Raw genomic sequence first — 27,906 nt, forward strand, 5'->3', positions numbered from 1 at the left:
TGTATGCTGCTATATTGGTAAACCAGCCCCCCAGAAACAATGGGAAAAAACAGTTCTGCCATGGAGCATGTGCCAATTTCTATGGTTTGGATAAGCTCATAACTGACACCTGGCATGTTTTTTCCTGAAGATTTTCCATCAACGGACATTCATGCTGGAATCTCTAGCTCCCTGCACATACATGCCATGCTGTCCAAGTGCACATGCTTTCATTGTTTGGCTTAGTATGTCAAAGCACCTGTGAAGAACCATTCATCTCCCAGGACAGGATGGAGGGCAAAGTCTCCTGAAAGATGTCACAACTAGGAAAAGAGAATGTAACCTCAGGTAACTCCAACTTGTCTTTAGAAAACACTGAATTGGAATTTTTTAAAAATTTAGCTTTGACAGTAATAGCGATTCCAACAAGTGTCATGGGTGCTTCAGAGATCGTGGCCATAGTGACCTCCACTGAATAAAAGTCATTCTAAGACCAGTGCTTGTCACAGGGCAGATGCACCCAGCTTGAGTGCCCGTAGAGTAACAATTATCCAAGACAGGAATAACATCCTGTCCTTCGGCTGTGTCTCTGTCACCACATGAGAAGTCACAGGACTATGAGGCTTTCTTGAGCATCGATACAATCTGGGAAAATTTTAGTCTCTGTGCAATATCCAGGGAACTCTCTCCATGCTGCAGAAAAAAGAAATCAGTTAGTTCTGTGTCAATGAGGACTAGTCAGCTGTTTAGACAGACTGTTCACTCAGGCTTTGTAGATACTTCAACAAGCCTCCTGTTCAAATAAATAAATAAATAAATAAATAAATATCAAAAATAAATAAAAAAAATAAAAGACTGGAAAACATTCAGTACCCTACATGGACAGCTGAATGATACCCGGTCTCAAAATTTACAAAGCAAAAGGGCATTGGAGATGCAGCCAATATTAAATCATTCTGTATTTAATCCCAAATATGAAAAGTACTAATACTTTTTAAATTCAAAAGTAATACAAGTACGATCCTTCCTTCCTTAAGAGGAGCAATTAATCTCCTCTGATTCAGTGGAGAGACCGTGAACTGAACTTCTACAGAAGGCCCAGATGAGAAAAGCTTGCCACTAGGTGGATCACAGTTGTTAGGTCCTTACCTTGTTCCTGATCATGGGGTCTGCATGGGCTCTCAGAAGCAGAGGGATGAGAGTCTGGTTCTTCATCTGGCATGCATAATGCAAGGCAGTGTAGCCATACTGAAACACAAAGGACCAACCGTGCAGTTCACTGGTCAGGCTGTCCATAGACCTTGGCCCTCACTGTTAGAGCAACTTCTCACATTTTGTAGGAGACAACTAACCAAAGCCAATCTGTTGGCCAGTTATGGGCAGCTGTATCTCTTGTACTACAAACATTTTCTTCTCTTCCTCACTATGTATATAAAAATTCAATAAGTCATTGTTATCTTCCCCTTTCTTATTTTCTATTCTAAACCAAAATGTGCAACTTATAAAAAGATATTAAACTCATCTTCATTTAAAATAAGTAAAATATTATATTAAATAATGTAATTAATGGAAACAAGAATGAGGTAGACATTTATCACAGAACAATGGTAATACCCACAGAATATGTTAGACATCACAAATAGGAGTTCAAATCTTTCTAAATGAAATTTCAACTTGCACTTTTTGATAAAACATGGGAAATCGAAAATTGTATCTAACCAATATAAGAAAATTAAATAACAGGATAATAAAATTTCGGCTGACCCTGAGCATTAGTAGAAGTAAATCTGGAGTAAATAGTGAAAATAAAACCTTCCACTTCCTTATGGGAAGGAGAAAGCTCATGGTATCTCCTACCAACATTGGGGTATTTCTCTAAACTTTGACCTTATCTCCCTTTCGTTTGTGAGAGGGACTTCTCTTTTAGTGATTAGAATCATGACTGGAGCAGCTATGAATATGTACTGAGCACTGACTACAGCCTAGTCAGTCTTCTGAGGACTTTGCAGGAACCTGCCCTAGAAGGTCAGTACTAATGTCCAATTTACAACTAGGCAAGTTGGGCAGGTGTGTGATCCCAGATACTCATGGAGCTAAGCTGAAGGGTCACAAGATCAAGGCCAGTTTAAATAACTTAACAAAAGGTTGCCTCACAACAAACAGACAAACCAAAAAGCAAACTTAAGGAGGATATGTATACACCTAGCATGTATGAGGTTCTGAGTTCAGGTCCCAGCACAACTTGCTTTCATCTCCATTTTATACATGAGAAAATTGAGCCAGATTGTTTTTTTAGTGTTCCTAACCCACTTAACTAACAAGTTTCAAGATTAAATGTGCAAATAGGCTGTACCTATTAAATGTACCTAAAGCCACTGCCAAACTACTAAGGACAGTGTTTTTGTATCATTTTCTTTAATTTGTTACTACAGTCCAATGCAGATTATTTTACAATTCTCCTGTAATCTACAAATATTTTATGTTTGTGAGTTTAGCGAATAATAACTTCAAAGTTACCTGATGGCAACAAGAAAAAAAGAAAGCAAAACCATAAGTCAACATCCAGAAAAATAAAGCTTGCAACTATGTCAACAGCAAGTATTCTACCCAGGCATATCCTTTGAGTATTATTTCAAAATACAAACATACGCAGTCAGTAGCATTAACGTCGACACCAGCATCAAGGAGCATGCGTACAAGATTCTCGTTCTGCTTCGTCTTTGATACCTGTTACAAACAGCAAGAGCAAGAAGGTGTTTCAGAAACATTTTGTACATCTTGCTTAGGACTGTTCCAATCAACTGACTTCATGTTAATCCTAAATTCCTACTTCTTAAAACACCACACACACACACACACACACACACACACACACACATACACACACACACACACACTACAGTATCAATTAAACCACAGAATTTGTTCAGAATTCACAATCACAGGCCTAACCCTATTTCTACCACATCTTAAATGAGATCTGGTTCCTGTCTTTTCCTTGTTGGCTCAAAATGTTCACAAATTCCCATTATTCTGGGGAAAACAGCTAAACTCTTGAGTGGCCCTAGGGCATGTGGCCTTAGCATTTTCACGTGTTTTACCTCCTGACTCCTCTATTCAAGCCACAATGGATTTTGTTAAGTCTTCATTTCCTACCAAGTATCCTCCCTGCATAGAATATTTCTTCAACCAAAAGTTTTCTTTGCGTAGCAAACGTGTTTGTGATGTTCCCAATTCCCAGCCTTCTTCTCTTGGCCAGGTGAAACTCTTTTCTTCTAGGCTTTTGCAAAGCCTGTATCCTCCGTGTCCCCAGCTTCATGGTGATTTCCCACACGTCCATGCCGTTTAGTAATGACCAACTTCCCATAATGCTATAACTGATGAGGGAAAAGCAACTGTCCTTGTATTTTCCCCCAACACCTGGCCTGCACAGAAGGGGTCATGATAAACGTATGTGAAAGGATACCGGAAGTGAATGGCATAAGCTCAGGCTCCTTAGAAATGTGCTTTCTAGCTCTCTCTAGCCGGTTAAGATTCTGACTCCATTACAGTAGGAAACTTCCTCCGACAGTTGGTCGCCTGAGGAGACTAAGACCTCGCTGCTCACACGAGCAAAGCCTGACATTTTTCCCCACTCAACCTCTGAAGCTCCACTTGGGTGTCTTCCCCACCATGTTGTCCTTCCCTGTTGCCTTCCAAATTCTTTCTGCCCTGGCTCTTCTCCGGAGTGACTTAGTTCTTTCTAGTCCATTCTCCTATAATTGTCTCATGCTGCCTATTCCTTAGGCAGCACAAATTTACAATCCCAGGTCCACTAACAGTGTAGTTCTGCAGTTACAGCAGGGCTACCGGTAACAGTCAGTATCTTACAGAGGCCTCCAGTTTCTAAGCCCTATTTGTAAGCAGAGCTGTGTAAGAGTAAATTTTGGGGGGGAAAAGCCTTAAGCATCATCTTGGAATGCTTTTCTTTAAAACCTCTTAATTGTAAGTGAATGTCAGATTCTTCATGCCCAGAAATTGCAAGTGTTCAAATAATGTAAGACACACGCAGTTGTTTTTTCAAAAAGACTTCAAAGATGTGTGTTCAAATGGTGTGTTCAGAAGTGAATTAAAGAATTCTCAACATGTTCCTTAAATTTTGTATCCTTTAAATACAAAATAGCATTTTTAACTGGCAGAATTTTCACTGGAACTTGTGTGTTAATAGGAATAGCTAAAGTCTCTTGTCTGCTAGCTACATAAAGGAGACAGCGTAGTCATTTCTTTATCTCAGGTGGGACATTGTTTCAGTCCTTTCCATGATGGAACTGCTCATGGTGGGCCCCAGATAGGAAAAACATGAACAAAGCAGGGTAGATCAGTCACCATGTTTGAAGAAAACAAAAACCAAACAAAATAACCAAATTTGACCTTCTTCTTAATAATTCTCACACTACCTACCTACTCATTTATTCAAGAAAATTATCCTGCCAAAGACCCATGCAAGTGTGATTCAGTTCCTCGAGGTGAAAGATTGGGTCAGAACCTCTAAAAATACCTTCTGTGTTTGCCAGCTTCCAAAAGCAGAGGACTTGGGATTTTTCCTCCAAATCACCACTAGGGTGCATCCTTAAAATTCAGAAACTTGGGGATAGACGACATAAAGTAAAATTTTCAGCCAGTAATTCTGAGACTCTTGTGCTCTTAGGCGATGGAGGTGAACTCCCGCTCCCAGTGTGACCAGGTGGTCACACCCTATAATTATTCTAGAATGCACTATGGTGCTAAGACATGGCATTTGTTAGGCTGGCTAAAGCAAATGCATTTCTATCTGCAACGTTTTCATTTATAAAAGGTCTGTTGAGTTAGTAATCTACTGTGAATCAAGGAACACTTACACAAACCAAGGGCTAATTTTATTGCCATTTCTTTACATCACACTGCCAAGGGAAACTTGATGACTCGTTCCATGGCTCTCCTACATATCTGCCCCTTTGCCCTAGCAACAGTACTCACCATGAGGAAATATCCGAGGAGCAAGACAGGCATTAAAAGGATAATGAGTAGATAATCGAAGAAGGTAAACCTCTTCTTCACAGCATAGTGCAAGCAGGTTCTCTCCTTCTATAATTAAGAAAAGGATTCTTTAGCTTAAATTCCATAATTTTAGATTACCATACCAAAAAATTTAGTTCATGCATTTTTTCTCATTTCTAAAGTAACCATTTCAAGTAGTGCAGCGATGATTATTGACATTATGCCATATACATTCAGGGATATATATGTGTGTGTGTGTGTGTGTGTGTGTCTGTGTGTATCTGTGTGTCTGTGTCTATGTGTGTGTATACATATATAACATATATATAGAGAGAGAGAATTTTTAAATGTAGAACTAAAATACTCAAAATCATATGTTGCATATACATATTCAGCCTAAGTATGTTCTTTTATGATACATATGTGATTAATTAACTCTGGGTATTGTTTACCAGAATGTTGAATTTGTGCACTATGAAGGAAAAACTATGGAAGGACCAAAGTGAACAGCAGAGATGAGTATACATGCAAACCATCATAGGACAGATCCCCAAGCTTGTTTAAGACAAAAATAGATAGAAAGATAGAAAGATAGATAGATAGATAGATAGATAGATAGATAGATAGATAGATAGATAGATAGATGAGATGAGACATGGGAATAAACTTAGTATGAAAAAACATGCAGATAGAGATAGCACTTGGTCATTGGTGATGGAAATGTATCCATTTGTGGTTTGTTGTGCAAAGTTTAAACTACTTGACAATTCCCCCATGTTTCCTAGCTCATAGGCAGTACTATAAGACTGCACACAATATAATTCCTTGGATATGTCAGTATTCACCGGGGGATAGGTCTTGAGGAGAGGAGGGGAATGTGCACCTTCAGGACCTCATAATTAAAGTAGGACAGAAATATGAACAAATAAGTATAAGGCCTACAGGCTGACACTGTTAGCTGGGTTGCCAACCAAGCTAGCAGACAGAAAACAAGAGAGGTGAGTGACCACTGAGGAGAAGCACTGTTCTCAAGTTATCTGTCTTATCTGTAGAAGTGTTGGTAAATAATTAAGAATATAATAATAGACTTTAAAATTATCATTATTGAACAGCCCAGAGTTTATTATTGACATTATGCTCTTTTTCCTTTGTCTTATTAAATAAAAATGTGCATATTATTCATTCAGTATTTTAATATTTCATATGTAACACTATATGCTTCTTTCATTTGTTTTCAAATGTGTATTTAGAATATATGCATCTTCCATGCCATCGATGTGTTTAAGCCTGAGTTTGTAATGGCTACTTGGCTTCTATCAAATAGCTCTTCTAACTTCTTTGGTCATACCTACTACTAAGACATTTCAAGCCGTTAAACTCTAAATTTTACAAAGAATATTACCTAAATACCCTTGTTTACAAAATCTTGTCAGAAATTCTAATTTGTTCTTTGCATAAGTTTCTATAAGTTAACACCTGAAACAAAGATATAAGTGTGCATCACATGATGCTACCAAATTATGCTGCTGTGAAGTAATGATTTAAACGTCAACATTCCCAGTCAACATTCCCAGTCAACATTCCCAGTCAACATTCCCAGTCAATATTTGGCTTTGCTTTTTAACCCTAGCCAATTATGGTGTGCTGTGTTTTAATTTTATTTCAGCTTGCTATCCATTGAGCCAATGTTCTGATGTTTGTTTTTGAAATAACAGCAGGGCTTTTTGATGTTTTAAGGCTTTTGTTCAATACTTATTAAACAATTCTTAAGTATATTTTTAAAATATGAAATACTGGATCAAATTATTAATGTACAGCTCATAGGTGAGAAGAATAAAATTAAGCATCAAACAACTATTAAAATATATGAAAAACCAAAAATACAAGCCTCTGCTAAAAACACGATTATTCTACAGTGGATAACTAAGGTCCTTTTCATGATTTTTATCCTGGTAGAGGCTCTACCAGGATGACTGAGGTTCACCTCTGTAAAGCAAAGCCCAGGCCTGCTCTTGGGCTGCCAGATATCCCCTTTCCTCTGCTACCTATAGCATGGCTCTAGAACCCCCAGACATCTGATTTCTGACAACTGCTCACCACACCCCTGCACACCTACCTCCACCACTATGTTCCAGAAAGGTCCTGTCACTCTACTGAACTGCTTATCTGTTTGAGTAAACTCAAGTATGACTTGCTTTTAAACTCAGCCAAACTGTAAGCATGGCTCTGGCACAACATGTGTCCAGCTGTGCAAAGCCCTGGCTTTCATGATGATGCACTGGGCGGGGTGGGGAGGATGTCCAAAGAAGATCAACCAAGAATATAGTAAATGCAAGCAAGAAAATCTGACCATTGTTTTTTATTATTTTTTTTATTTATGTGTATGAGTGCTTTGTCCTCATGTATCTAAGTGCAGTGCATGCATGTCTGATGCTCATGGAGGTCAGAAGAGGGTGCCAGATCCCTGGGAACTGGAGCAAAGGATGACTGGCTGAGTCATCACGTGGGTGTGGGGAACTGAACCTTGGACCTCTGAGGGATCTCTCAAGCCCCTGATTAAATTTTAAATAATACATCATTGTTCCTACTTTTCTGGTCTTTTACTGACTTGGAAAGGGCAAGTGGGTCCCTACTAACTGTTTTGCTCATTGAAAGCACTTGAGTGGCTATAAGACCTTTGCAATTATTGCAAAGGTTGTTTCAGATATTTACTCAGTACAGTTTAAATGTTGCCTCTACTAAAAAGCAGATGTTAGAAGGTCAGAAAGCGTGCCACAGAAATGTTCAGAAAGACACATTAATGCTGTTCCCCTTTGGCTCTGAAACCTCCAAGATCACTGATAACGCTTCCTTAAACACATCCTGCGTGCCTTCCCATAACTTCTTCCTCATTAACTTCTTTGTCTCCAGCAGGTTTCATAGTAAAATCCTTAGGTTCACTAAACATACTCTAGGATCTTCTGGAGACTGAGACATTACAACAGGAAGCATCTGAATACTGAATACTGGAAGATGGTGGAGTGATGGGGAACTTTAGCGTGGAGGGCATGCAAGAATGGTCCACTAGAATCTCGAGAGAATGAACCAGGGAATGCCGGGTAACAGCTGTCAAAATAAGTGAATGGGGCCAAAATCCAGTTGTGGATTTCGGTTTCTGATCTCAGTTCAAGCAGAGGATTCTGATTTGTGAGTTTATCCCTAAATAAATAACCATCTATTTCTCAATTCTGAGCTAGTGAGGGATTTCTTTTAAGCATCCTTCTTCACTTTCCTCTGCAAAATAGTTTTTTTTTAGTCAGTGTTTATTGTAGAGCACAGAACTAAAATTGTAAACATTATAACAGGTATCAGGGAAATTTAGAAAATTATCGGGACATAAAAAAATTGCATTCCACTAAAGTGTAAAAGTAAAAAGGAAATAGAGGAAGTTCTGTATGCATGCCAAAATTAAACCAAGATGTGTTAAGCATATTGATAACAAGCAACGAGCATGAAACAGTAATTTTAAGAAAATAAATCTCTTGTCCTGGTACACTTGTGTTCTGAATTTATTAGACATTAAGAAGAACAAAGACTAATACTTCTCAAATTAGTCTCTAAAATAGAAAGGAAACACGAAGTCAGTATTACACAGATAATTAGACCAGATAATGATATCCCCAAAAAAGATAATTACAGGTCAATCTCATTGATGAATGTAGATGCAAAAGTCCTCAACAGAATGCTTGGAAAACCAGTGAAAGAGCACATCAAAAAGTTCATCCACCATGATCACCTTGGATTCATTTCAGAGATGGTTCAATACACAGAATTAATAAATCAGAACTAGAAACAGATAGAATGTATTCTCAACATAATAAGGTCTACATGCCACAAACCTATGGCCAGCATTGTACTAAATGGGGGCAAACTTAAGTCAGACATAGAATGAAGGTTTCCACTTTCTCCAGTCTTATGCTGTGATGCTTGAAATCTTAGCTAGAGCAATAGAACAAAAGAAGCAATAAAAAGAATATAGGTAGGAAAGGAACAAGTCAAGGTATCATTATTTGCTAGTGGTATGCCTCCATATGGAAGGGAGCCTAAAGATTTCAATATGAAGCTCTTAAACCCAATAAGCACTTCCATAACAGCAATGTAGCAGGGTACAAAATTAATGTGCAAAAATCAGTAGTCTCCCGACCAATCAATGTCAAATATGAGAAAAATATCAAAAAAACTATCCCACTTGCAATTGTATAAAATAAATACTTGAATAGACCTAACAAAAGAATTGAGAAGTCCCAGCTGTGCTCTGCATGGCGCCAGGGATTCACTCAACTTGGGGGTGAAGGAATGAAGCACGGATAGACACACATACAGAAAAACTGGGAGGGTGTGATCTGGGCTCTTGAAAAAGAGAGGCCACAGCAACCCCAGAAACTCAATGTATTTATTATACACTGTTGTACATGGAAGAGGAGTTATTGCATACAATTGAACAAGGAGGCAGGGTTATTATACGCACATAAAAAAATGAGACAGGATTGTTATATACAGCTCAACAAGGAGGCAGGGTTGTTACCCACAGCTGAACAACAAGGAGGCAGATTTAGTTCATCTTTGTAGGAGCCGTCTCTGTAAGGGAGCAATCTTCAGATAGTGGTGATGGGAGTTATTGTGGACATATCCTGTACACTCTGTCAATATCCACAGCTGGACTTAAGGAAGGCTTTGACATTCTTCCAAGCCTCACTACGGGAAGGCTTTGCCACTCCTATTGTACTAAAGCACTGATTGGGGTCTTTGACATGGCTGTACCCACATCAACAATATATATTCATTTTCCTCTCCCCCTGTAGATATTTTACATACAAACTTTAAAACACTAGAAAGAGAAGTTGAAGAAGACACGAAGAGATGGAAAAGTCTCTCATGTTCATAGAGTTCATTGTGACCATGATTATATTATGAAAAACAATTTATATATTCAATGCAATTCCCATCAAAATTCCAATGTCATTATTCAAATAAGCAGAATACAAATTCTAAAATTGAAATAATCACCACACACACACACACACAAAAAAAAAAAACCCTCAGGCAACCAATGCAATTCTGAGCAAAAAAAGAATAATGCTATAGGTGTCACTAAACCTGATTTCAAGTTATCCTACAGAGCCACAGCAAAGAAAGCAGTATATGTGGTACTGGTATAAAAACCACCAAGTAGATCAATGGAATAGAAGAGAAAGTCCAGGGCTGGAGAGATGGCTCAGAGTTCAATTCGCAGCAACCATGTGGTAGCTTAGACCATCTATATGATGCTCCTGTGCCCTCTTCTGGTAAGCAGCCATACATGCAGGCAGAACACTATATACTTAAAAAATAAATAAACCTTTTTTTAAAAAGAGAAGGTTCAGATACAAATTCCCACAACCACAGATACCTGATTATTGTACAACATGCAAAAATTATACATTGGAACAAATACAGCCTCTTCAACAAATGGCTCTGGTAAAATTGGGTGCACACTTACAGAAGAATAAAGCTACATCCCTGTCTTTCACACTGTACAAAAATAAAGTCCAAAGAGGACAAAATACCGTAATACAAAAGAATTCATGTCATAATACTCTTTAGTGGTAAGTGCTGTGGAATACTCCTTCTGTACACTGTGAAGATTTGTCACTCGAATTAGTTTAATAAAGCACTGGTCAGGAAGAGATTGAGTGGAAAACCAGACTAGGAGAATTCTAGGAAGAGGAGGACGGAGTCAGGAGTCACCAGCGGATGAGAGAAGCAAGATGAAAATGCCCTACTGAGAAAAGGTGCCCAGTCTCAAGGCATAAATAGAAATATGGCTTAACTTAAATGTAAGAGTTAACTAGTAACACACCTGAGCTGTTGGCCGAAGATTTATAAGTAATATTAAGGCTCTGTGTGTTTATTTGGCACTGGGCAGACAGGACATGAAAACTCTGCTTACAGTAAAGTAGAAAACACACTTTAATATGTAGACATAGGCAAAAACTTTCCAAATGGGATTCTGATTGTGCAAGAACTAATGACAACTGACAAGTGGGGCCTCCTGAAATAAAAGCTCATGGCAGAGGAAAGAATGGGCCAAATGAAAACGCAGCCTACAAAATGAGACTGAATATTTTTTCTAACCTACAACTGACAGAAGATTGATATCTAGAATTCACAATGAACTAAAGAACCAAAATGGCAGAAATTAAACTACTCAATCAATAAAGGGGAAAATGAAAAGACACACTGTTCTCAAAAGGCGACTTATAAAAGTTCAGAAAAAAAAGTCACTAGCCATGAGAGAAATGCAAAATAAAATTCTATTAATGTTCTATCTCTCCCTGTCACAAGAGCAGTCCCTAGGAATACAAATAACTAACAACAACAGTTACTGGCAAGGATGTGAACAAAAGGGAACCCTAATACAATATGGGAATTGTACCCAGTCTAGCCACTGTGGGAACTCAGTATACAGGTACTTGCTGACTCAACACACACACACACACACACACACACACACAATCAGTCACATGCTCCAGCTAACCCACTCCTGGGTATTCCCTAAGAACTCCAAATCATCACAGATACAGTGCTTGCACAGCATGTTTACTGCAGCACACTTTATGATAGCTAAGTTATAAAACCAAAAGAAATGCCCATCACCAGCGGAACAGGTAAGCCAAATGTAATGGAATATTACAGCTATGAAGGAAAATGAAGTCGTATCATTCACAGGGAAACGGATGCAACTGGAGAGAGGGAAGTGGACTAAGTCAGATGCAGAGAAACATCCCACTTTCTCACATTGTGGGTCACAGATTTTATAAAGATATATGCAGCTGTGTACAAATATTTGAGATGAAAATAAAGTAAAATTGTCTTGGGGAGCAAAAAAGGGTAACCGGAGAGGAAAGAGGGCAGGATGGAGAATGTGCTAAAGGACACAACAGACTAGTGAAAATACTCTCATGCTACCCCAGCACCAGGTACATGAACACGTCAGTGAAAAATAAAAAAAACCCAATCTATATTAAAAACAAGTAAAAATCTAAATAATAAGAGGCACAGTGTTTCATTTCCTCCCTTATCTTTGTGATACTGAAGAGAGCAAGGAGACAGGTTGGAGGGAGCAGAACAGGCCAAGTAGAAGCTGCTTACAGGCAACAGAGTGGACCATCCCCTTCTTCAGAGGCACAACGACATCACCACAAAACATCGCTGCTGGCTGAATGCTTTATTTGTGCTTTCAGACTAGCAAGATGCCCTTGGGCTGTGTTAGGTGAAGCAGGCAAGAGAGAATCGTTGATATTAGAAGCTATAAGAAGACAAAGCGAAACACACCAATTCCAACAATTGGAAGAGAATCACCGCAGTCAACACTCGCCCCTTCTGTCCCAGACCTGTCACAACCTCCCCTGGTTCTGGTTGCTTGCTTTGGTTTATTTACATATTCTTGAACTTATTTTATTTCCTCTTCTTTTGACAGACACCAGATAATAGAAGAGAAACTACATTGCTCATTGTAGTCGCACGCTCTTTTTTGCTTCATATAAGTTTTAAGTATCTGTATGTGGATAAAATGTTCGGCTAAAGGCATACTCCAGAATGTTGGCGTGTATTTTTCCAGGTTACGGCTATAAGAAATTACATAATGGAAACTCTCCCAACCCCATTAGGCCATCATCACACAGCAAACTCACCAAGTTTTTCAGGTTGACATCAGCATTTCTCTTTAAGAGGAAGGAGACAATTCGCACGTGGCCTCGCCTGCAGGCGCAGATGAGGGGAGTGTCTCCGTTGAAGCCATCTTGGACATCCACGAAATGGTTGTCTTCTTTCGCCCACCGCCACACTTGCCCCAAGTCGTTCTGGTAGGCTGCCTGGCAGATGGGCTGAGTCAAAAAGAGCAGAATAGTTGATGAAATACGGGCATGAACCACTGAGAAGGACAAAAACAGCAGCAACAACAAAAACCGCTACTCTAAGTCTACGATACATCCATGAAGATCTGCTTACATTTTCCAAAATGGCTTGTAGGGTGGAACAGACAAAATGCAAGCAGATGAATAAGTAAATAAATGATGGGTGAAATACTGTGAATCTTATTCACTGAGGAAGTTTTTTTTTTTTTTTTTTTTTTTTTTTTTTTTTTTTTTTTTTTCGAGACAGGGTTTCTCTGCAGCTTTTTTAGAGCCTGTCCTGGAACTAGCTCTTGTAGACCAGGCTGACCTCGAACTCACAGAGATCCGCCTGCCTCTGCCTCCCGAGTGCTGGGATTAAAGGCGTGCGCCACCACCGCCCGGCCCTGAGGAAGTTTTTATATCATGACTGCAAATGAAGAAGAGATTTTCAGAAGAAGCAACTTCTGGCTAGAGTAGAATTACGCATAGGAAAGGAAAGAGTTCAGGGCAGCCATGGGTGATAAAGATCCCAAGTGACTTTCTCTGCAGCTGGTAATTTGCCACCAGGCCTGATGACCTGAGCTCTAACCTAAGAACCCACAGCAAGAAGTAGAGGACCAGCTCCCGCAAGTCATCTTCCGACCCCCATCCACCCCTGCCCTGTAGCATAGGTGTGCTCTTTCTCACACACCAATAAGTCAACATAAAAAACAAATGATGGACTCCAGCCTCTTCTGCCTTTGGATGAAGATTACCACAGTGTCTCTCGGGGAACTTCTAGACCCTGGTCTCATCTGGGGCTATATCATTGATTCCACCTGGCATCAAATTCCTTGAGCTTAGTTGGCACTGGCCTCCCAGGCTCTGCAAACCTACAAGCTGCCACTGTGGGGTTTTTCAGCCTCTGATTATGTAAACTAATCTAATAAGAATCCCCTTAAATATTAGGGATGTATTCTATTGGTTCTGTGCTTCTGGAGAACTGTTTCTGCTTTGAAAGGCTGGGAGCAGGTAACTTGGAAGGTATATTCACTTGTCAAATTTTAAAATAATTTTACAACAGTTTAGCTTCTTGCTTCTCTTGAAGTTATCATGGATTTCCTAATGCTGGGCTGTATTCCAAACAGGACACCAGCTAACTGGTGATTAGTGGTAGTTGTTTCCAATTCTCCATAATTCCCACAACTCCTCATTACACCACACCTAGTCCACTTCAACGATCCATGTTGCATGCCTGGCTCCTACTTCAAAGATCAAAAATCCCTCTTCTTGGTTTCTTTAAAAATCTTTGCAGATTAAAGATAGGAAGCCCAAGAGACATAATTATCTTGAGAGTTACTAGGGGCTTTCTCAGTCTGCACAGGGAATATTACTTAAATATGGCCTGCTCTTACCTTTAACCTCTCTTAGGCTTCCTGTAATCTGAACACAGTTTCTGTTTTTTTTTTTTCTCTCTCTTTTTTTTTTTGGTTTTTCGAGACAGGGTTTCTCTGCAGCTTTTTTAGAGCCTGTCCTGGAACTAGCTCTTGTAGACCAGGCTGGCCTCGAACTCACAGAGATCCGCCTGCCTCTGCCTCCCGAGTGCTGGGATTAAAGGCGTGCGCCACCGCCGCCCGGCTCAGTTTCTGTTTTTTTGAAAAGTAAAGTGTTAGATGCCAGGAGCCACTCAATGTTCGAGCTGATGCTGAATGTATGCAAAGCCCTGGGTTCATTTTCGTGTGTGTGTGTGTGTGTGTGTGTGTGTGTGTGTGTGTGTGTGTACAAAAATAAGCAAACAAGCAGTGAAACAGTTACCTCACTGTGATGGTTTGAATGAAAATGGCCTCACAGAGTCATAGATTTGCATGCTTAGTCCCCAGTTGGTAAACTATTTGGAAGGATTAGGAGGTGTGGCCTTTTTGGAGTAGGGGTTGTAGGAATGTGACAGCCTTAATCTGATGGCACTGTGTTATTGCCTGCTCTATCCCAGTCAATTAGTGATACTCCCTCCAGAGTGCTCAGACCTAGGTAATAATTTACACATAACTCCCCTGTGATGGCTAAAGGAACTTAATATGGTACCCAGCATCGCTAAGAGCCCTGCAATAACTCTGAGATCCTATGACCTGCAGGTAGCATAAGACTAGGCTAATGGTACTTCTGCTCTGGGTATCTAACCCTGCTTAGGTCAACTTGCTGCTTAACTCCTTGCTTATGCTGTGGGGCTGGGATGAAATGGTCTTTTTATTACTATACAAACAGAAAGAAAAACATGTTCTTGCCCAGCTGTGGACTCCATAGGTAATTGTAATGTACACCTTTGATATCCACTTTTAGAAACACCTCTTTTAGCCCCCTTAGGTTTGGCATATTGTTCAGCTCTAAAGCTGCTGTCCTTCTGCTAGTAGTAAGAATAAATTCATTTAATTTGAATTTGAATTGAGTCTAAGACTTTGGTCTTTTCCAGTGGATTGGAACTGTGGCAGTGTGGCCTTGTTGGAGGAGGTGTATCCCTGGCAACGGCTTTGAGAGGTTTTCTCTTTGCCTGTTGCCTACATATCATGATGTAGCTCTCAGCTGCTACCCCAGAGCCATGCACGCCGCCATGACGATAAGGGACTGACCTTCTGAAACTGTGAGCAAGCCCCAATCAAATGCTTTCTTTTACAGAGTTGTCACAGTCGTGGTGTCTCTCCACAGCAATAAAACAGCGACTGAGACACTCACTGTTCTGTATGGTTCGGTTTGGTCTCAAATGAGCCAGTTTGATAAGCATGTAGTGTAGGAAACGAAAAGAACAAACACGCAAGTAGCAGACAGAAGCAGGATGCAGCTAGCAAAAGGTTAAGTCAGGAATTCACGTCCGAGATGACCGAAGTGGATTGATCGAAAGAACAAACCAAGGTCACTCTATGGCAAAAAATTGACTGAAGAAGCTGGGCCAAACTGTCCCTGGAGTAGGGCTCTTGGACAACACTTAGCAACAAATGCGCTTGAAGTGTGAAAGGGTCAAACCCCACTTCCGGGATCAGCTCCTCAATAAGCTTAAACCGCACCAGTAATTTTCCAGGCTAATGTACATCACTGCCACCTAACTGAAATCCGTCGTGTCCCCCTCTTCCCCCCTCCCACTGACAATTGTAAAGATTCCCTGCTGTTTTGCAGCAGGAGGCAGCTCACAGTAGTCTGACAGAAAAGCACAGCCCCGCAGACAGCCGGGAGAGCGCTCAGGGCTAGTACCAGGGTTCAGATCCTCATTGCTCTCTACCCCTGACTGTGCTATCTCTATCTGTCTCAGCCATTCAATCTCCAGCTCATTCACCCGACACGGTAGCTGCTCATCATATCCCCACTGAAGACCCTCCGCCATGACCAACTGGATCAGGATTCTGTTCTTAAGTGGACACAGCTGCTTCTCAAATCTCACAAAGCCTGCTTCTCCTACCAGTCCCTTACCTTCCCTTTTGGTTCAAGTTAATCAGTTCTGTTTGCTGTGGTTTAAATGTATCCTTCCCAGTTTCTGTTTTAGAAATATGATCCCTAGTGTGGTAGTTTGAATGTAATTGTCCTCCTTAATCTCCTAGGGAGCGTCACTATTAGGAAGTGTGGCTTTGTTGAAGTGGGCGTGGCCTCTGTGGAGAAAGTCTATCACTGCAGGGGCGGGCTTTGAGAGTTCCTACTCAGGATACCACTGACTGCCACAGTCCACTTCCCGTTGCTCAAAATCTCAGTTATTTCTCCAGCACCACATCTGTCTGCATGCTGCCACACTCTCCACCATGGTGATAATGGGCTGAACCTCTGAAACTATTAGCCAGCCACCCCGATTAAATGTTTTCCTTTATAAGAGTTGCTGTGGGCATGGTATCCCTTCACAGCCATAAAAACCCTAAGACACCCGGTATGGTGATGCTGAGTGGTTATCACAAATTTGGATTTTGGGGTTGCGAGGTGACACTCGTGGATTAGTACTGTTACTTCACAAGTGTGTTGCTTACTTTGGCAGTGGGTTGGTTCCTTATATTTTAAAACGACAGTCTGCTTCCGGCTTGTTCTCTACCCCCATCTTTCTGCCATGGAACAATGGAGCCCTCACCGAGTACTAACCCCCAACCATACACTGCTTTCTTTTTCTAATGGTGAGCCAGTACATTATGAATTACAAATCTGCAATGTCACATCACCTAAAAACAGACCATCGGTGTCCTTGGCAGTCACCTCTCCAACTAGCCTGCTAGCAGCGTGAGCGCGATTACTGTTGTCTACACTTCCTCATTGCATTCCCAGAGTCTGCAAAACCGCTCTCTAAGGTGAGCAGTATTTTTATCCTCACTGCACACAGGTGAAACTGGGAGAGATCGTTTTTGTAGCCCAAGTCCCACAGTTCATAAGCGATGGAGACATGAACCAGGCCCCGGAGCACAACTGTCATTCATTCAGCCTCTAGATACTTCCATCTTAAGTGAGTCTCTGGCTGGAAGACTTGCTGCCAACAGTAAGCTCCAGTTTGCACCCTCAGGATTCTGATGAGTCCTCTCATGCCACGGGTCTGCTAGCATTTAGCTGTATATTCAAAGGCTTTGCCAAAACTGACCTAGAATTAGGCATATCTGAGGTAAAAAGATGCTGGGTATGGAGGCATATGTAATCACAGGACTCAGGATATAGAAGTAGGAGGAACAAGAGTTTGAAGCCAGACTAGATTCTATAATAAATCTGAAGTCAGCCTAGCTACACAGAGACCCTGTTAAAACAAAACAAAACAAAACAAAAAAACCTGTAGTAAATTCCAGAAACAGACACAACCTAGCAAAAATAGGAAAGTCTCGAGAAACAGGTAAGATTTAGAACAATTTAGATGTACTGATCATTATGCAATCATCAGTTTCATATGACAGAGCAGGACCCATCTTTGAACAACTAGAATCAGAGAGAGAAAGTTGCAATAGCTTTAGCAGGGAAAACAGCCAGTAAAAGCAAGTAAGTATATAGCACATAGGGTCCAACCAGAATTCTGCACATTTTGGTGAGACATGGTGCTTTCTGATGATTACAAATCCAAGCTCAGATGTGAACATCCTGTGTTCTAAACTTCACTCCTCTATTTAGCAAAAGTGTTATTTGAACAGTTCATCTGAACCCTTTAAACACTTGTGCTGAGTTTCCTCCATACATTAAACATTCCTTCTGCATAATGCTACAGAAAGAATTAAACCTGACTGTGTAGACGAAGCATTTTGCTCAGGACTGACTCACCCGAAACCCTCAATTAGTGCTAGATACTTTTCTAATTATTGAAGCATACGGATCCAATTAAGATGAGCAGAAGTGATTATGAAATAGAAGATGATTGCTGAAAGAGAGTGCAGAAATAACAGGACAGGGGCAAAAATGGATTAGCATGATGACCCAGAAGGAAAATTCTGGCTCCAAGGCCAAAGTGATGGAAAAAGGACAGATAACTCAGTAGAGAGAACTGTCGCTTGGCTGAAGTGTTTTTGTTAGGAAAATCTGGTTTGGTCACCACATTTTATTGTAATAGGTATTTGTCTTAAATGTGTAGATTGGTAAACATAATTAGACAAAGGAATAACATTGATGCTTGCCTAGATGAATGGGCTAATGACATAGGAGTAAGGGTGGAGACAGGGTAGAAGAGACTCCTGGAACATGGGGCCAGGGAACTGGTGCATTCCTAATTACTAGTGTCTGTTTGGGCCGAATGAAAACTGGAATGGCTTTAATCATCAAGAGTGGAATCACAGTCATAAACGACAGCTGGCTGGGCTGGTGTGGCAGTTTCTTCAGCAAATCTATGGTTGGAGAAGGGTGGAGTGAAGGAGCCTGGAGTAGAGTTGGGAAACCCGTCTGTCTGTCACCTGGGAAAATGCTGGTTTACCACCTCACGCATAAATTAGCAATGTGGAGAAGGGTGGACTTGCAAGAAAGAAACCAACAGAGGTGGTGAGAGCAAAGTTAGGCCTAGCAGGAAGGGGAGCAAGAACAAGGTGCACATGCTAGGAAACCATGAAGCCAAATTTAAACTATGGAGGAGTCAGCTCTATGCTTCTCTTTGAGACATACCAAAATTAACATTGTCCATAGGAATTAAGAGGCTAGGAGCTAGACAGATCCCCTGGTAGACAGAAGGGCAGGTAAATCGCCAGTAATTAGGTAATAAAAGTGGCAAATTTCCAAGATGGCTGACTTCCTCCTCACTCTCGTGATGTGAGACAAAAGCCTGACGTCTTAAAACAAGGCCTTGTAGGTGTTTGTCTCCCGCCAGCAGACCCCCTTCTGTGACCTGGCTCAACAAGCTCAGAGCAGACCAGAATTTGTTACACAACTGTTGTGGGCCAATCAACCATCTTCAGAGACTGTCAAAGACCCAGCTGTTGAGGAGGGACTGGATTCTTGGTTTCCAAGCACCCACACATCCCCTCCTCCCTGTCTCCTTTCCCCCTGTGCCATCACCCCCGAGACCCCCACCTCTCCGTCTCCCCATCCTCCTCACCACCCCGCTCTGCAGAGCGTCTATTTCTCTGGTTGTTGGCTGCGTGTACATGGATCCTCCCCTTGAGCAGGTGCCTTCCTTCTGACTCCGCTGCTGTTCGTGGTGTTTAGGATGCCTCACCTGTCACCTATTGCACTCGGGATATTTCCTGCCTTTTAATTCTTTAACCGGCAGAGAAAATGAACCCAGTCCAGACCCCTACACTGTGCCAACACCACACCTTGCCTTTCTAGTAGCAAACTGCAAAATTCTGGCCAGAATATTTGTCATTGTCTGTGTGTTTCAGGGGTTCTCCGGTTTGATCATTTTGCATAACAGAATAAAATAGACACAGAAGGCACCAATCCCTAGGTGTGCATAAGATTTCTTTCCTCTAACAACAAATAGGCTATTCTAAAACAATGGCATCTTAAAGATAAATAGATGATAGAAAGATAGATAGATAGATAGATAGATAGATAGATAGATAGATAGATAGATAGATAGATATAAAATCTGTTGGAAAGTTTAAAGTGAACGACCACTCAGAAGGTTTCCCTAGACACAAACTATTTTGTATTTAATGTAGAGAAGAGTTAAGGGAAGAAAATGACCAGTGTTCTCTGTGTACATTTTAAAGGACAATGGACTTAGGCTAGTCTGGTTTTAGGAAAATCTGTAGGGTGTTTTGTATATATTCTCATTTGGGGAATGAACAAATCTCTGAAGAGTTGGCTAAAATATGGAAGCATATCCCTGAGACCCCCATGAAGCTTAGGTCCCCTTTCCCACCTAGTGACATCCTGTCCCTTCAGTTTAATGCCCAGGTGGCACATGATTACAAAAAACTAAAAGCATTTTCTGTGACAGTTGTTGGTCCCCTTGACTTTGGTATGTATGCTTAACTAAAAGTGTCTAAACCTGTAATCTGTTTTTTATATGCTGTTTTAAATACTTGTGGTATTTTATTTATCCATCTTGGAGATTTATACATTCTTTTCAATTTGCTAGACATGAGGGTTTTTTTGTTTGTTTGTTTCTATTAGAAAAGGTTTCTGAGCCAGATGTAGTGCTAATCTCAGTACTACAGAGGCAGAGGCCTCAGAGGCAGAAGGTCTCTGTGAATTCGAGCCCAGCCTGGTCTCCAAAGTGAGTTCCAGGACAGCCAGGATTGTTACACAGAAAAATCCTGTCTCATAAAACAAATAAAAACAAAAAACAAAATAAAATGTTTTTTGATGATGGAACTGGAGAGATGAACTCAGATGCCTTGCAAGGATGAAGACTTGAATTCCATCTTCAGGACCCATGTCAAAAAAAAGCTCAGTATGATGACACTCACTTGTCACTCCAGTGTTGGGAAGGAGAGGGAGCCTCATATCTGGGTTTCACTGGCCACATAGTCAAAGCTAAACAGCCAACTCCTGACCAGTAGAAGACCCTATGTCTGCTAATTGTGAACAACTCCTGAGGAGCAACACCCAAGCCCAAGATCTCTGCTCGCTCGCTCTCTCCTCTCTCTCTCTCTCTCTCTCTCTCTCTCTCTCTCCCTCTCCCTCTTCCTCTCTCTCTCTCTCTCTCTCTCTCTCTCTCTCTCTCTCTCGCACACTCACACACACACACAGAAATATAGCAAACAGATACACAAATACGATAACAGATATTACCAATAAACTTTTCCAAAAAAGAATATGTGAGTAGCTGTACGGAGACAGACTGGGTGCCAAGATAGAGGACAAAAAGGAAAAGAAAGATTCTTGTAGATTTTAAGGTCACTGAGGATAACTTCAGAGAACAGAAAGAAAGGTAAAATTGTGTTTTGAGAATCTGGAAGTAGATTTGGAGAATCAGACACAAAATGACACAAAGGTAGAGAAAGGGGCATGAGCAAAAGAATTCAAGAAACTGATCCATGATCTAAAAGCAAAAACAAAACAAAACGAAAACAAAAATCCTGGCAACAGTGAGCCCCGAAAGGGGCAGAAACAATGGCTACATGAGAATATGATGAGGTCTTGCCAAAGCCACAGTTATTGAAGACAAAGAAGAAGATAGAAGATACACTAATAGGCAAGAAAGAGGAGAATATTTGGTAGCAGTATGCTTATGTTACAGGCTCATATTGCCCGACCTATAGCCTGTGGAAGGCACTACCTACAGCCCTGCTTTACACAGAACCTGAGCTGGTTTTTCTCTTAACCTCGTTCACTACTCCTCTCTTTGCTTAGAACATTCCAGATGGTCTTGAATATTCTCTATTCTTACCTGTTTTCATGTCTTCACACTTTTTCAGATCTGTAAGGCTATCAAGCAGTTTCAGCAGCATGGGTTAGTTACAACAGAGATTCCTGACCACTGCACCTAAAGGACCCTTTCCTAGCCCACTTTCAATCACACCACCTTGATTTATTTGTTAAATTATATTTATTTATTATTATAGAAATCAGGCATTTGCTCCTGCTCTCGCGAGAGTGACGTAACCAAAATATCCCCCCCCGCCTTTTTTTTTTCAGTTTCTGGATGAGCCGGTTATGTAGAACACTGCCCTTCTTGGTGAACTCGTGTCTGTGATCTGGCCTTCGTTTCTATTTCAGGGTTACCTGCTCATTATCCTCTGCCTTTCAGACTGTGCTTTTATTTCCTCAGGTTCATTTCCCAGAAAGCCCTTTTGTATTCCCTACTGCACACCAACTGCCCAGAACCACAAGTAGCTCCCAAGCCCTTTTCCAATGGAAATGGTTAAGTCTCCTTAACTAACTGTTGGTTTCCTAAAATTAGACTTCTATAGGGCTGTGCACCTAGAACGTGGATGAAAATCCCTTCTTGTCTGACACACAGATCCACCTGACCTGGCTGAAAAGTGATGGTTAGGAGAAGAGGTTGAAGTTTAGAAATTAATATGATGTGTGGGAACCATGTCAGTGTTGGTACTCCATGGTTCTAAACCCTGGAGAAATGTTGTGGTATTTTAAAACACAGCTTGAGCCCCACTATTGAGCCATTAGTTCAGAATATTTGAAAGCACTGTGGCTGTCTCGACGTTCTCTGAGGTAGAAGGATCAGTCAGATTCCACGCCTCTCTTAAGTTAGGCAGACCACCGTGCCTCTCCTCAGAGAGAAGCCACATGCAACGAAGTTCCAGCCCAAGATGGACGTATGCTAGAAACTAAACGGTAAGGCACCACTTCGCGGTGCTACACAGATTATTAGATATGGGTTAATCAAGATGTGAGTAAGAGGCTGAAAATAATGGGCCAGGCAGTGTTTAAAAGAATACAATTTGTGTGATGCTATTTCGGGGCATAAGCTAGTCAGGAGGCCGAAAGCAGGGCGGCGGGAATGCAGCCCACAGCTTATCACTACAGAATGGCGCCCAACGTGGATAACTGAATCCACAGAAGCTTGAGAAAGCTGTCTGGCTCTGTTTGCAAGAGGCAAGAAAACACTCTCATCTGAGAGAGACTTCCTGACTCAGCTTTAGCTGCAAAACCCTGGAGCTCTTTTAAGAGGTCCTGACACGAAACACTTAAACGGTGTTGATGAAGAGCTGAATGCATGCTTTTGGGTTTTTAGCCGTAGCAGGAAAAAAGCTGGGCCATTTAAAATGCTGGCATTCTGGTCCGTACTGCCAGGGCAAACTCTGACTCTTTCGGGCAGGCGGTCCGACTACGTACAGAGCATTTGAATGTGGTTGGTCTTTGAGAAGAATGCTGCAGCTTGCTTGCTGGCAGGGACCTTGAACCGCCACAGAGTTGTGGTGATAAACATGGCTACAACCGGTACCTCTGCCATGAGGCTGGAAAGCTAAGGAATGGGCTGGATCTAGCTGTCAAAGCCACGGCTTTAATCCTACCTATATTGCTTGGTAAATTAAAGACTCGTGTGGTCAGAAAAAGAGAGATATATAGTAAAGAGAGATTCAAAGACAAAGAAAACCTCTAAATGGTTTGCAGTGAGTTAAAAATACATGCAGGCTAAAAGTTAAAGTTCTTACAGTTAAAAAAAAAGAGAAAGAAAGAAAGAAAAAGGAAGTAGTTTGTTGTGGTGGTATACACCTTTAATCCCAACACTTGGGAGGCAGAGGTAGATTGACCTCTGTGACTTCAAGGTGTGGCAGGACATACCTTTAATCCGAATGCCTGGGAGGCAGAGACGGAAAGATCTCTGTGAGTTCAAGGTGTTGTAGCACACACCTTTAATCCCAGCACTGGGGAGGCAGAGACAGACGGATTTCTGAGAGTTCAAGGACAGCCTGGTCTACAGAGTTATTCCAGGACAAAGATATACAGAGAACCTGTCTCAAAAAATAAAAGTAAAAATAAACGAAATAGAGGTTAAAATAAAGCCGCACAAAGATGGAAAATACACAGAGAATCTTGATACTGTATGCTATTATGCTCTTTTTGAATTGTTTGAATGCTGAGGAAGGAGCAACAGCTGCTAAAAGATATTTGTTTACAAATGCTGCTGAACTAATCCAAGAAAGATATCTTGAAAATACCTTGACTTTAGAATTTGGATCTAAGGATATGATACTTTGGAAAAGAGATTCTTCTTTTATTTTTACAGAAAATGAGACCTGTTGGATTGCTTCTATCCCAATATGGTATGATAGACCACGCCCTCCTGAAAGGTTGCTGTAAACAACTTCAGAAAATTACTTCACTCAACTGATGACTGAGATGAACCTGGCACACAGGTTACACCATTAAAGATTTGATTAACAGCGTCCCCATTCAGCAGGAAGCAGTTTGGAGAGAAATAATTGTGCCCATGTTCCCAAATATTGTTTATAAATGTTCTTTTACATTTAAAGGGGGAGATGATATAGATATGAATAATTTGCATTGGTATAGATTTTAAGGTCAATTTTGTTATATGTATATGTATGTCTGATCTTGATTAAGGTATCGTGATTGTGTAGTTCATTTAAAAATGTAATGTATAATTAGAAAATATAGGTTGTTAATGAATAATCATTGATAATAGTTAAGCTTGTAGTCATGTTAGTTAGATTTTCTAGATATATAGAGATATATTTAAGTTAGATAGGCATACTTCCTATCTTCCAAAGACTACAGAATATTGCATTTTAAATGTCTTAATAACTTAGGACTTTTCATGACAATGAGACATGTCTGCTCCTGGCAGCACCAATCTACTTCAAGAGGAAGATGGGCATCGAAGAGGCTCCTTATTGAGTTTGATAGCCATTTGGGCAAGAAACTGCTCTTGCCTGGACTGTTGCAGAAACTGGACGGACACAAAGAACCCACAGAGAGAGGACTGCTGAACTTGCCTAAATGTGAGATGATTCTTTGGGGTTCCTGACTCATGAAAGAGTCTGTGAGACATTCTGCAGGACACAGTAGATACTGACTGAACTGCCTTTGAAATTTCCTGCTTCATGGAAATGTCTCTGGATACTATGGGTCTGAAGGCTGAAGATGGATGCCCCAACAGTACAAAGGAACTTTGGGTGACTGTCCAGGCAGCGAGATGTCTCTGTCATTTCTAGAGTTTTGTAAGTTGCTTATTTCTTATTTACTTAGGTAATATTATATCCTTCTGGAGTCTTTGATGGAGTTGAAGAATGGATAGATAAAGTTTTCCTTTGTTATGATAAAAGATAAAATGGATATAATATTGTAACTAATTCTTACTTGATAACTATTTTGTTATATGTAATTTTACTATGTTAAAGTTAAAGCCTTTCTTTTATTGTTTAAACAGAAAAAGGGGAAATGATGTGGGAGAGTCTTCTGTTTGAGTTGATTTTATTGGCTAATAAAGAAACTGCCTGGCCCATTTGATAGACCGCCCCTTAGGTGGGTGGAGTAGACAGAACAGGAAGAGGAAGTGAGGTAGAAGGATCAGTCAGATTCCACGCCTCTCTTAAGTTAGGCAGACCACCGTGCCTCTCCTCAGAGAGAAGCCACATGCAACGAAGTTCCAGCCCAAGATGGACGTATGCTAGAAACTAAACGGTAAGGCACCACTTCGCGGTGCTACACAGATTATTAGATATGGGTTAATCAAGATGTGAGTAAGAGGCTGAAAATAATAGGCCAGGCAGTGTTTAAAAGAATACAATTTGTGTGATGTTATTTCGGGTTTTAAGCTAACCGTGCAGGAGCCAGGCGGCCAGGAGCTGAGCTGCGGGAAGCAGCCCAACAGCTCCACATTACAGTTCTCTAGGAGCTGTTGATGCGCAGAGGGTTGAGGAACCCTGCAAGGTGAGCAGAACAGCTTCCATAATGGAAGGGAGCAATAACAGAACACTACAGCTTGTAAACTCACGCCAGCCGAGGACTGTTCAACAGAGTTACATCTGTAGCCCCAGTATCAAGTGGAGATCTCTCCACCAACATCAACAGGAGATTCTACAAGTTGAGAAATCACTTGTCGAAATCAAAAACATCCTATTTCTGCAGTGACCAAGATTTCATCAGTGACTTAAGGACTTCAGACTGCCAATCCTGAAACAGACTACTGAGAAAAATAACAGGGAGGGGCCTGAGCCTGCCTCCCCTTGCAGTACAGCAAGAGTATTTGCTTCAGCCATACTCCGCACTATTTGCGATTAACACTAATTTGAGTTGTGTATTATTGCCTATGAGATCTTCCAGAGGTATTTGTATATGGGTATACTTTAAATTTCATAGAGAATTTCATGTTAACATTTGTCATTTCCCAGTCTTATTCCCTTGGCAGTGAACTGAATAAAACTTTCTTTAAAAAAAAAAAAAAACTTACAGCAGGAAAGTAAAAACAAAGCTCCAATTTATTTTGTCCTTGAGATGGCTGAAGAGTTAAACATTGAAGTCACTTTGTGAACCGCTCACACTCCTCTACTTGGAGGTTGTTAAACGTGCCTGCCGTGACCTGTACTTGCCTTGACTCAGCTGCTTGACAGAGCAACACCAGGCGATTGCAACTGACAGGCGATTGCGCTGCTTTGCTCTCTGGTAGACACTCAACAAACCACAGCCATTCCCATGACCCAGGCTACTCACAGTACCGTTTCATAGCCATTGCCATAGTCACGGAATTGGAGGGCCAAAATGTCTGATCTTAACCTGTGTTTGCACAAGACTGGGGTTATCTCCATGCAAGTAAGAGTCCGAAAGACATCTTCCTTGAGCAAGAGTTCTGTCTCTCAGGACGGTAGCGAGCTAGTCACACCCACCAGAGTTATCTGGGATCCCCCTCTTCAAAACTAGTTTTCTGAACCCTACATGAGCTAGATCAGAACTCTGGAGTGGCTGTCCTAGAAGCTTCACTATAAATAAATTTCTCTTGCTGACCCTTAAATAATTTACCAGAGCGGAGCCTTACTACTTTGTATGTTTTGCCGTTCTCACATATATGTGACCTCTTCATGAGATCAAAATCACTGAGCAAGAATTTCCCAGAACAGTGAGATGGGCAAACTGCAGTTTACACAAGAAACACACACACCCACATGCACATCCTCACACACTCATGCTCACACATGCACACTTGAAGTGGGTGCCAAACAACCACCTTTCATGCCCGAAGATCAAATCAAAGAGGTTCCTCTGACTTTGGAGAATGGAATGCAGATTAGCAAGTTGATTGTGTCAGAGAGTGAATGAGTTGTGAAAAATAATGAAATAATAATGAAATAATAATAATAATAATACATCACTGTACTTCTGATACTCTTGTTCAAACATCACCCTTTGAAACATTACAAATGTATTTGATTGTAGTAAGTTACTTTCAATGTGAGAAAATGTCATGTCTATCAGTTATGAAAAAGAAATAAACAAAATATCAAAACTGCACTGCCTGTCACCTCCTCTACATGGTGATAATCTGGATTAATAGTTGCCAGAGGTGAACTCCTTTCACATACAAGCTTAAATGGTTTATGGATTCCAGAGAAAAGTCTGCCAGTTTTGGGCTTTTTAAAGAATCCAACTAGGTACAAGTTCCTCTTGTCCTCCAGTGTGAACGAAGACACAACACAACCGCCACCCCATTTCCAAGGTTTCAGATGACCTCTTCAATTAATACACATCCCATCATGCTCAACCTACATCTAGCTAAAACTTTAGTATTTCAAACTAATTTGTGTTAAAATGTAAAAAAATACTAAAAATCCTAGAACACAGGAACTTCTTTGATTTAATACTCACAAGGAAAATTAAACAGAATTGAAAAGAAGGCATAAAAACAGGGTAAGAAAGTTATATGTGAACAATGTGAACAATGTTGTAGCTGCTTTGGATCTCTATGTTCAGAAAGACAACATACCTCAGAATACAGGATTCCCATGCCGGTCCTTCCTGGCTTTGCTCCCCGTCTACAGTGCAGTAGTGAATCTTCTGGAGGTGGTTTCAATTAAATTAAATTTCTTCCGGGAAAGAAATGTCCCTAGAAGTCCAAAGCGGTGGCAAGCCCTCTCTTTCCACACCGGGGAGTGCTTTCCCAGCCGTCTGTGACAGCAACATGCCTTGCAGTGAGACTGGCTGATGAAGCAAAGGTATTGGCTTACTA

The 27,906-nt window shown here is 40.9% G+C and overlaps 1 protein-coding gene across 1 annotated transcript; it reads right to left on the reverse strand.

The window, feature by feature from the left end:
* Positions 1-27,894, reverse strand: Ankrd22 (ankyrin repeat domain 22). The gene is made up of 6 exons (XM_038315380.1): positions 27,664-27,894; positions 12,708-12,899; positions 4,975-5,082; positions 2,629-2,706; positions 1,129-1,227; positions 1-672 (listed from the first exon to the last, which is right to left on the reverse strand). Exons 1-6 carry the CDS (start codon positions 27,682-27,684, stop codon positions 595-597), a joined length of 576 nt encoding a protein of 191 aa, XP_038171308.1. The 5' UTR covers positions 27,685-27,894; the 3' UTR covers positions 1-594.
* Between the last annotated feature and the right edge of the window lie 12 nt (positions 27,895-27,906).

This window comes from Arvicola amphibius, chromosome 1, assembly GCF_903992535.2.
Source record: "Arvicola amphibius chromosome 1, mArvAmp1.2, whole genome shotgun sequence".
In the NCBI taxonomy this organism is placed as follows: domain Eukaryota; kingdom Metazoa; phylum Chordata; class Mammalia; order Rodentia; family Cricetidae; genus Arvicola; species Arvicola amphibius.